This window comes from Beta vulgaris, chromosome 5, assembly GCF_026745355.1.
Source record: "Beta vulgaris subsp. vulgaris cultivar EL10 chromosome 5, EL10.2, whole genome shotgun sequence".
Lineage (NCBI taxonomy): Eukaryota > Viridiplantae > Streptophyta > Magnoliopsida > Caryophyllales > Amaranthaceae > Beta > Beta vulgaris.
Window position 1 is genome coordinate 48,912,143 of NC_079206.1, and position 11,477 is coordinate 48,923,619.

General features: G+C 37.3%; 1 protein-coding gene across 1 annotated transcript; it reads left to right on the top strand.

The window, feature by feature from the left end:
- Positions 1-3,577: 3,577 nt before the first annotated feature.
- On the top strand, positions 3,578-5,383 carry LOC130591436 (uncharacterized). The gene is made up of 3 exons (XM_057394756.1): positions 3,578-3,884; positions 4,053-4,121; positions 5,073-5,383. The coding sequence occupies exons 1-3, from the start codon at positions 3,578-3,580 to the stop codon at positions 5,381-5,383; spliced, it is 687 nt and encodes a 228-aa protein (XP_057250739.1).
- The last annotated feature ends 6,094 nt before the right edge of the window (positions 5,384-11,477 follow it).

Genomic DNA, 11,477 nt, shown 5'->3' on the forward strand with positions numbered 1-11,477 from the left:
ATATATAAAACTGGTTTCCTTGAATATTTTTATTCTTTTAATACATTCTTTTTAAATGTGATTTTTTTTTTTTTTTGGAATTCTTATCCTTTTTTTAACATAAGGATCATTCATGAAAACGAAAAAATAAACCACGTAGCACACATACTGTAGCAAACTTTTCTGTAAAATGTTCTTTTAGAAGTTCTATTAATCCCGCCACTTTGTTATGGAGCAGCCATCACTTAAACCTTAAACCACCAATCCCGAGAATCCAAATTCCCCCAAATTCATAAACCGCATCAGTAAATCATTTACTGGTCCGATTTTGGACCGGATCAGTAAATAAATGGGATATGCTGCAAGCCCAAGTGATGTGGACCAAAATCGCATCAGTAAGCTTGTTTTTGACCGTATCAGATGGGGTTTTTCCACTAGTGAGAGCCATGTTCACTTATCTAACACTGGCCCAAACCACCTAGACGAGTGTAACGGAGTTAAAGCCCAAACAGTAGAAGTATGAGTGTATAACGTAGTTCAATAATGCAACACAATCAACCACCATTACCTCTTTATGCTGCCAAAAGTCATTTTCACTTTGTAATCGTTTCAATCTAATTTCTGAATCATCTTTCAACAAAGAGAAAAATAAAAAATTCTGATAAGAATTGGATTTTATGATCAAAGAAAAACTAGAACTGTGCAGGTAAGTAATAGTTTCAAGAATCATAAGGTCTATCTTTATTTCACATAGCCTGTTTTTAACACATCAATGAAAATTTTGAGTTCTATCAATATGACAGAGGCAATGTATTGCCCTATCAATGAAAGATTTCTGGTATCTGGTTAGTGGAGGTTACAATTCAGTTGCATTACATCATTTCCCATACTCTTTGCTTGTATCTTATTTCTCTTATGTATCCTTGTGTGTTTGTAGATTGAATATATACCAAATGTTCCATTATCATAGTGTCCCTTGATTCAAGTCTTGTCATCACTAGACAAGGCTCCTCTGTTTCTCCAGTCAGTCTTGTAACCATACTATATGGTAAACTGGAAAGTGCTTTGTGATTTGATCTCTGCATTTACTTTTTTTTCTTATAGTTCTTCTGTTACTTTTTAAGGTGATCGGTATACTATGACCAGATAGTAGAATATTTCATGCCTGGTTTCCTTTTCATTCTTCCTTACTTTTTTCTTTTACCGATTTTCAGATTCTAAGGGGCCTATTGTGAGGTTAAGCACAACCTCTAAAATGAGAACAAAAGACAGCTCCCCTGTTTGTATATTGTACCACCTTGATTAATTTTATCTTTCTTATGGATCAGGGTATTCATGATTATTGCTTGGCTATTGAGAATGAGTTTGAGATTTAAGTTGTTGCAATTGGGCAAGTGTACATAGCGGGGTCAACGGAAGTGACTTTGAATTATTTCACCTCTTTTTTGACGATTATCGTCAAGTCTCCGTTACCCAAGATATTGTGCCAACTGCGCCATTGCCATGTCTGAATCAGGAGTGCAGTGTAGTGTGCCAGGCAAAGTGTACCTTTGTTTCTTGGCGTGCTCACTTAATCTTTCCAAAGACAAAGGTACGTTCATGCCAAGGTTCTGCTACTGTTCATGCCTTAACTACAAATGTAGCTTTTGCAACTCAATTAATTATATTTTTTATTTGCTTGTAAGTATGAAAAGAAAGCTACAAAGGCCTTTGTTTCACAGTCACCCGCTTCACAAATATCAACCACTCAAAAGTATGAAATTACTGATAAGGATCCTACCAAGGACACCACTGATTTGTTGAGGAATTTGAAGAAGAAAGTTATGGTGATGAGAAAGACACGTAGAAGCATCGTATTATCCATCCCGGACAGCGTGTTTTAATGAGCAAGAAGTAAGGCTTGACTAAGAAGACTTGTTAGATTGGTGCTTCCAAGGAGAGATAGGATCAGCTCACATGTCGATTCTCATGAAGTATGTGTTTATTTGATTTTTAATTGTGTTATTTTTTCAATAATTGATAAGTTCAATAAGTGTCCCTATAAGCTCATTTTGCTATGCTAGGCACTTAAGTGAATCATGTCAGAAAGATGGCATATCTAGGGTGTATGGATTTTGTGATCCTAATTATCTAGCTCCATTAACTCCAACCGTAGAAGAAGATCGATCTCACTATCTATGTCATGTTTTTGGTTGCAATGGAGGTAATAACGTTAATCAACTATTTTTTGCACATTTCCATGAAAAGTAAGTGTGTATGCCTAATAGTTTGCAATTTGATCTAGATTAGCATGTATGAGTATTTATTTTTGGCCTTTGCTAATAAGTTGCATACAGACGACATTGAATGCTAGCTGCCATAAGCCCTTGGAACGAAACTGTTTTTTGGCTTGATCCTATTGGAGCACATTATGTCTATGAATTTGCTGAAAGGATCATCAACGAGTATGTGACCTAGTCATAGTCCACTAATAGTTTATGTTATCATATTATCAATGTCATCATCTAATTAGGTGAAAAAGTTTTACCTGCATTGTAAAATTTAGCATATATGATTCATCGAAAAGACGACAAGAAATTGAAAAAGAATTCTGTAAGGTGGAACAAAAAACAGGTTTTTATAATAATATATCCAAAAATATACTATATGTAATAACACAATTGAATCGAAATAGTTATGTTAGTTGTTGATTTATCTGGATCTTTTTTTATGACAGTGTCCTCATTAAGCCCTCGGCTCCAAGGATTGTGGCTATTATGTTTGTCGTTACATGATTATTGAAACAATCGCAATTAAACGACTATTTATTCTCGATAACGTAACTTTGTAACTCATTAACGACATCTAATAATAATTCAAATCCCAATAATACTCCCCCTTTCCTCCAACACGTGATGTTTAATAACATGTATAGCAAAAATTTGCATATCATTATAATGACTAATTGACTATTGTAACATGGCAACCTTAAGGAGACATCCCTGGGCATGGGAGTGGTTGGCAATTGGCTGCAAAAGGCACTAGGAAGCTAGAGACTTGGCATTTGGCAGGGGGTAAGGGATTCGGAATCGGTTGCAGAAGGCACTAGGAAGCTAGAGACGTATGTACATAAGATGTTTTACCTTGATTTCTTTGAAGCTTTGCTTTTTTATTGAGGGGAAAAGCCCAGCGACTTCAGCTAGTGTTTAAATTTATTTCATAGTTCCTTTGCTTTGTTTTAGGAAAAATATAATAGTATGGTTAAGACAATTATTATAAGCATCCTTTGAGAAATAAAGTCAAATATTTAATTATTTTAGTGAGCAAGAATTTAATTTGGGCACGTCAATGGGAATAATTTTTTTATTTTATTTTATTTTTGTGATTGAATTCCTATTTGTTGTTCTCCACATGTGTTTTCTTGAGGTGAATATTTTTCTCATGAATGATTATGTGGTTGCTAAGGAGTATTTTGTGGTGTTGTCGTGACTGCTTGAGAAATTATTTGTTGATGCGATCTTGTATGATCAAATCAAATGTTGCCTTCCTAGAGAATGGCATGTAAGTTATGTATTGAAACCTAAAGTTGAGCTACATTAATTTTAGGCCGCGTAGTAGGATGGCTAGCATCAATAACGACTTAGTTGCTGCTTTTCGCCTCTTGGCGAAGAAACTGACTCAGGAAAGAGCCGAGTGTCCCGATTTTGCTAGGGACATGTTTGAGATGTTAGCCAAGGTTAAGCCATCGTTCTTTAAGGGGCAAGATGATCCTACCTTCTTAGAGAATGGGATTAGAGAATTCAAAAAGATCTTTAGGGTTGTTAACTATCCTGAGAACATGAGATTAGGTCAAGCAATTTTGTACCTAAAGGATGAGGATGATTTATGGTGGAGAGAAAATGGGGATAGATTTAGTGTTGTGGAAGGTTTAAATTGGGATTCTTTTATTACTGCCTTAAGGGGGAAGTTTTACCCTACATTTATGAGGAAATAAAAGGTCCAAGAGTTTATCAACATTAGAAAGGGTAGCATAACCATATCCGAATACTATAGCAAGTTCATATCATTGTTGACCTTTGAACTTGAGGTAGTAGGTACTGAGGAGTTAAAGGCTCTGAGGTTTGAGCAAGGTCTGACTGAGGAGATTCAGCTGGGGTTAGGGGGTGAGACCTTTTCATCCCTATAGATTGTTTATAGAAGAACCGCCCACATTTATGGTCTTCAGTCGAGGCGGGATAAAAAGAATGTTGTAGTAGGCGAGAAAAGGAAGGATTTCAATGCTGGGGGAAATCAAGGGAACTTCAAGAAGAATAGGAATGGGAATGAGAATTTGCAATGGAGGAATAATCAGGGAAACAATAATAAGGGTCAATATAAGAGGGTGTCCCACTGTAAGAAGTGCAGCAATAACCATCCTGGTAGAGATTATAATGGGGACTTAATGACCTATAACTACTGCTAGAAGAGGGGTAATAGGGATTTTAAGTGCTTTGCCAAGCAAAAGAAAGAGAAAATGGCAATGGCGGTGGTAATCGTGTCAACTAGTCGGGGAACCACGGTTCTAAGCCTATATGATCGCAGAACCACAAAGGGAGTTACAGTAAGCCTGCTAGTGAGAACCACAACCAGAATAAGGCTCCAGGTAAGCTGTTCATGATACCTTTCTGGTACCTTTTCTATTAACTTCGTTCTTGTTAAAACGTTGTTTGATTTGGGGGAGACCTATTCTTTTGTTTCGTCTTCTGTCCTTAAGAGTCTGGGGTTAGTAAATTTTGAAGGAATTGATTTGCCTATTAGTATACCTACTGGAGAGATCATAAGGTGTACCAAATTGTTAAAAAATTTCCCTCTAAAGCTAGGAGGACTGTGTATTTCCTTCTGATTTAATAGAATTTCATTTAGGAGACCTAGATGTTATCCTTAGGATGAACTAGTTAGGTTTCTACAAGGCCAAGATAAACCGTGAAGTTCAAAAACTAGTTTTGAGAAATCCTTTGGGAAAATTGACCTCATATAGACGTTTTCGGAAGCCTAAGAACTTTAGGGTTATTTCTGCGATGCAAGTGATGAAATTGATGTACAAGGGGTGTGAGCTATTTTTCTGGAGTGTGCAGATGTGAGTAAGGAATTTGGGGTGACTATTGAGGATGTCCCAATTGTGGACGAGTTTATGGATGTATTTTCGAGTGAGATTTCGGGTGTGCCGCCTACTAGAGTTGTCGAGTTCACCATACACTTAGTTCCTGGAACTGCACTTATATCAAAGGTACCTTATAGAATGGCACCACCTGAGACGAGTGAGTTGAAGATGCAATTGCAGGAGTTGCTGGATAAGGGTTATATTAGGCCTAGTGCATCACCCTTGGGAGTTCCTATATTGTTTGTGAAAAAGAAGGATGGAAGTATGAGATTGTGTAAACTATAAGAAACTGAACAATGTAACCAACAAGAACAAGTATCCTTTTCCTAGAATAGATGACCTATTCGATCAGATAAATGGAGCAAGCGTGTTCTTAAAGATTGATTTGTGTTCGAGGTATCACCAGTTGAGGGTAGCTGATAAGGATGTACGTAAGACTGCACTTAGTTCACTGTAATGCCGTTTGGGTTCACCAATGATCCTGCCATATTTATGGATTTGATTAATAAGATTTTCCATGAGTTCTTAGATAAGTTCGTGGTGGTATTCATTGATGATATTATGATATATTCAAGGAATGAAGTAGAGCATGATGAGCACTTGAGGATTATATTAGACACGCTTAGTAAGAATCAACTATATGCCGAGTTCTCTAAGTGTAAGTTTTGTTTGGAGAAAGTAGCATTTTTGGGTCACTATGTGTCTAAAGAAGGAGTCTCAGTAGATCCTCTAATAGGGGTGTAAGTGGATTGGACTGGATTGGACTTTGCCAAATCCAAATCCAGTCCAAAGTTTTTTGGACTCGAGAAATTGAGTCCAAGTCCGATCCAAATATTTTTTGAGTCCAGTCCAATCCAGTCCGATAAATTTTTCTTGAGTCCGAATCCAGTCCAGTCCGATTATTATATCTTTTTTCTCGATTTAGATTCAACGATTCACAATGTTTTTTGAGATGCTTGAGCATTTGACGTCTGATTCAATTATCAATATCCACAAATTAGATTGAAAGCTTAAATTAAAGTAAAATACTATGAATAAAAAGTTGGATTAGATGCTTACCTTGATCTAAGTTTAGAGGAAGCAGAGAGACTAAGACTTAATCTGAGGTAGAAATAGAAAATGCGAGAGTCGAGACAGCGAGGTAGAAAGAAAATGAAGAGTAAGAGGAAGTGAGTAGTAAGGACTGAGGAGTGAAGTGAGATAGAAGTAGTCGGCTACTAGCCTACTACTGCAGTACTGCTAGTATAATTTACTTATTTAACAAATGGAGCTAAGTGCAATAGTCTGGCGCCAAGTAAAATTGTCTGGCGCTAGTTGAAATATTTAGAGAGGGAAGGTTGAAAACTCCAAAATTTTAAAAATAGTATCAATTTTTTTTTTATATATACATTATATATTTATTAAATATATATTATATATAAAAATATTTTTGGACTGGACTGGACTTATTGGACTCTGAAGGGATGAGTCTGAATCCAGTCCAAAAATATTTTGACTCGAAAATTTGAGTCCGAGTTCAGTTTGAAAAAATTTCAGTCCAGTCCAGTCCAGTCCGACAAGTTTGGACTGGACTGGATTGGAATCTAGACTTTTCGTAGTCCGCTTACACCCCTACCTGCTAAGATTCAAGGTGTGAGTGAGTGGCCAACTCCAAAGAATGTGTCAGATATTAGAAGTTTCCTAGATCTAGCTGGCTATTATAGAAGATTTGTGAGAGATTTCTCGAAGATAGCGAGGCTAATGACCAATGACCATTTTGATGAAGAAAGAGTCAAAGTTTGAGTGGAGTGAGAAGTGTGAAGAAGCTTTTTAGATTTTGAAAGAGTGTTTGACCTCTGCACCTGTTTTGACCCTGCTTGTTGGAAATGAGGGACTTAAGGTGTACAGTGCCGCTTCAAAGAATGGTTTGGGATGTGTGTTACAGCCGAATGGGAAGGTAATCGCGTATGCGTTGCGTTAGTTGAAACCTTATGAGGCTAATTACCGTACCAATGATCTAGAGTTAGCTGCCATTGTGTTTGCCTTGAAAATTTGGAGACATTACCTTTATGGGGTAAGTGGTAAGATATTTACCGACCATAAGAGTTTGAAGTACATTTTCACCCAAAAAGACTTCAATATGTGGTAAAGAAGGTGGTTGGAGTTGATTAAGGAATATGACCTACACATCCAATATCATGAAGGGAAAGCAAATGTAGTTGCCAATGCCTTGAGTAGAAAATCGAGCCATAGCATGAGTGCCTTGGTAGTTCCCGAGGAATTGTATCAAGATATCCGAAGGCTTAGCCTAGAAATTTAAAATCCTGGGGAAAGTGAGGCAAGATTGAGTGCTTTATCATTGGGGTTATCAGTTTTAGACTAGATTAAAGATGGTCAAGTTGGAGATGAGCACCTAGATAAGATTAAGGAGAAGATGAAACAAGGTAAGGAAGGCGATTTTAAGATCCATGATGATGGAAGTTTGATGTTTAAGGGAAGGTGGTGTGTACCCCAAAAATGTTATGAGCTTAAGAGACGTCTTATGGATGAGGGGCATAACACTCCGTATTCTTTGCATCCTAGGGGTGACAATTTGTATAAAGACCTTAAGGAGATTTTTTGTGGCCAAATATGAAGCGTGAGGTAGCTGAGTTTGTGTCTAAGTGCCTAACCTGTCAGAGAGTGAAGATAGATCATAAGACACCCATGGGGAAGGTGCAATCCTTAGATGTTCCTGGATGGAAGTGGGATTTCATTTCAATGGATTTTGTGACTGCTTTGCCTAGGACGAGAAAGGGCAATGATACCATTTGGGTTATTGTGGACCTTCTGACGAAGTCTGCCGTGTTCATACCAGTTAAAGAGACATGGAAAAAGAAACAACTTACGAAGACGTATATTAAGCATGTAGTGAGATTACATGGGGTTCCAAAAGATAATATTTATGATCGTGATTCGAGATTTCTCTCGAAATTTTAGAAAAAGGTCCAATTGAATCTTGGGCTAACATTAAAAATGAGTACTGCTTTTCACCCTACAACGTATGATCAGACTGAGAGAACTAACCAAATTATGGAAGATATGTTGAGTGTGTGCGCTATTAATTTCCAAGGTAGTTGGGAAGACCAATTAGACTTGACTGAGTTCTTATACAATAATAGTTATCATGTGAGTATAAAGATGGCACCTTTTGAGGCACTGTATGGGAGGAAGTGTAGAAGTCCCATTTGCTGGAATGATTTTAGTGAGACTATAGTATTGAGGACAAAATTCATCGAGGAGACTGTTTCGAATGTCATGATGATTAAGGCTAGAATTCAAGCTGCCCAAGATAGGCAAAAGATTCAAGGTGTGAGTGAGTGGCCAACTCCACAAAATGTGTCAGATATTAGAAGCTTCCTAGGTCTAGCTGTCTATTATAGGAGATTTGTGGGAGATTTCTCGAAGATAGCAAGGCCAGTGACCAATGACCAATCAGATGAAAAAGAGTCAAAGTTTGAGTGGAGTGAGAAGTGTGCAGAAGCTTTTCAGATTTTGAAAGAGCGTTTGACATCTGCACCTGTTTTGACCTTTCCTGTTGGAAATGAGGGATTTAAGTTGTATAGTGACGCTTCAAAGAATTGTTTAGGATGTGTGTTACAATAGAATGGGAAGGTAATCGTGTATGCGTCGCGTCAGTTGAAACCTTATGAGGCTAATTACCCTACCCGTGATCTAGAGTTAGCTGCTATCGTTTTTGCCATGAAAATTTGGAGACATTACCTTTATGGGGCAACTTGTAAGATATTTATCGACCCTAACAATACATTTTCACCCAAAAAGACCTCAATATGAGGCAGAGAATCTGGTTGGAGTTGATTAAGGACTATAACCTACACATCCAATATCATGAAGGGAAAGCAAATATAGTTGTCGATGCCTTGAGTAGAAAATCGAGCCATAACAGCATGAGTGGCTTGGTAGTTCCTGAGGAATTGTGTCGAGATATGCAAAGGCTTAGCCTAGAAACTTTAAATCCTGGGGAAAGTGAGGCAAGATTGAGCGCTTTATCATTAGGGGTTGTCAGTTTTCGACTAGATCAAAGAGGGTCAAGTTGGAGATGAGCACCTAAATAAGATTAAGGAGAAGATGAAACAAGGTAAGGAAGGTGATTTTAAGATCCATGATAATGGAAGTTTGAGGTTTAAGGGAAGTGGTGTGTACCACAAAAATGTTATGAGCTTAAGAGACGTCTTATGGATGAGGAGCATAACACTCCGCGTTTTGTGCACCCTGGGGTGACAAGTTGTATAAAGACCTTAAGGATATCTATTGGTGGCCAAATATGAAGCGTAAGGAAGCTGAATTTGTGTCTAAGTGTCTAACCTGTTAGAAAGTGAAGATAGATCATAAGAGACCCATGAGAAAGGTGCAATCCTTAGAGGTTCCTGGATGGAAGTGGGATTTCATTTCAATGGATTTTGGTGACTTGCTTTGCCTAGGACGAGAAATGGCAAAGATACTATTTGGGTTATTATGGACCGTCTGACGAAGTGTGCCGTGTTCATACCAATTAAAGAGGCATGGAAAAAGAAATAACTTACGTACACGTATATTAACCATGTAGTGAGATTGTATGGGGTTTCAAAAGATATTATTTATGATCGTGATTCGAGATTTCTCTCTCCTCACTCACCGAAATTTCGAGGCCTTTCACCCTACAACAATGATCAGACTGAGAGAACTAACCAAATTATGGAAGATATGTTGAGAGGGTGCGCTATTAATTTCCAATTTAGTTTGGAAGACCAATTAGACTTGATTAAGTTCTCATACAATAATAGTTATCATGCGAGTATTAAGATGGCACCTTTTGAGGCACTGTATGGGCGGAAGTGTAGAAGTCCCATTTGATGGAATGATTTTAGTCAGAATATAGTATTGGGAACAGAATTCATCGAGGAGACTGTTAAGAATGTTAAGATGATTCAGGCTAGAATTCAAGCTGCTCAAGATAGGCAAAAGAGTTATGCCGATTTAAAGCGACGAGAAGATGAGTCCGCAGTAGGTGATAAAGTGTTTCTGAAAGTATCACCAACTAGGAGAGTGATGAGATTTAGGGAAAAGGGCAAGTTCAGTGCCAAATATGTAGGCCCATATGAGATATTACAAAGAATTGGGAAGGTAGCATATAGGTTGGTTTTGCCAATGGAGTTTGAGAAGATGCACAATGTGTTTCATATTTTCCAACTCAAGCATTATATCCCTGATAAATGTCATGTTCTGGAGCCTAAGAAGATCTAGATTGATAGTTGCCTCACATACGAGGAAAGACCTGTGAGAATTCTTGACAAGAAGGTGCGTATTACACGCAATAAGGATGTCAATATCGTGAAAGTACTTTGGCCTAACCATGAGTCTGAAGAGGAATCGTGGGAAGCCGAAGATGAAATGATGAAGTATCCAGATTTGTTTCTTAAGGTGAGTTACGAGGGCGTAACTCGTTTTTTCTTTAAATGGGGTTGAATGCGATAGAATTTTGTGCTTCTGCCTATTTTTATGCTTATTTTGGCAATTTGCACATGTTGGTGCAAAATAAATAGATTCTCCGCATGAAAAATGTGTTCAAGAGTAATACAAGTGATTTTTAAAGTTGGCAAATTGTGCACATGAGTGGCACAAGTATTTCTCAAATGAAAGTTGAGTTCAAAACGTTGAAAATATATGAGTTTCTGTGTCAAGTTCTGAGACGAAACTTCATTTAAGAGGGGTAGACTATAATTGTAACACCTCAGAATTTCAAAGCGGAAAAGAAAGAAATAATAATAGTATTAATAGGACGATGGCGGAAACATCGTCTTCTGGGAATGCCACTACTACAAGAAATGCGTTTAAATAACTTAGTGATAAACCAACATAAGTATATAGTATAAATAAATTAAATTAATTAGAGTAATATCTAAAAGATAAACTGACTCTCAAACTAATTAAAAGTCTAGGCCTAAAACATCTAGCTTTTAATGCTCACAACTGAACCCGAGAACAAAATATACAACAAACATCCACAATCAGTGGGGAGTAACTAGCAGTATTCCCAGAACAATAGAAAGCAAAGCATGATTCAGACATAAATTAATAAGAAAGGAAATAATAAAGTCAAGTCAACTACAATAGGCATCCACTTCCATGTAACTCACAAATAACGCAAATGAATAATAAATAGCAAATGATTTGGATAAAAATAAATAAATCATCTCAAGAGTACTTTTATTTATAAAAAAAGTATAGGTAAAACAAGTTATTGAGTCAGAAACCGAACGCCAGTGAATCGCAATCCACTTCCTAAGGTTTGTCAGATCGCAATCTCCAGGTCAGTCTATGGGCTTACGTTCCCCACTGCCTGTGTCTAAGAATGGCCAAA

Bases quoted from the DNA above. Each gene is read 5' to 3' on its own strand.
- LOC130591436 (XM_057394756.1), top strand. From the start codon at position 3,578: ATGGCTAGCATCAATAACGACTTAGTTGCTGCTTTTCGCCTCTTGGCG. The intron at 3,885-4,052 runs GTTTAAATTGGG...TTGAGGTAGTAG, and splicing joins TAGATTTAGTGTTGTGGAAG to GTACTGAGGAGTTAAAGGCT. The intron at 4,122-5,072 runs GTGAGACCTTTT...TGGAGTGTGCAG, and splicing joins GATTCAGCTGGGGTTAGGGG to ATGTGAGTAAGGAATTTGGG.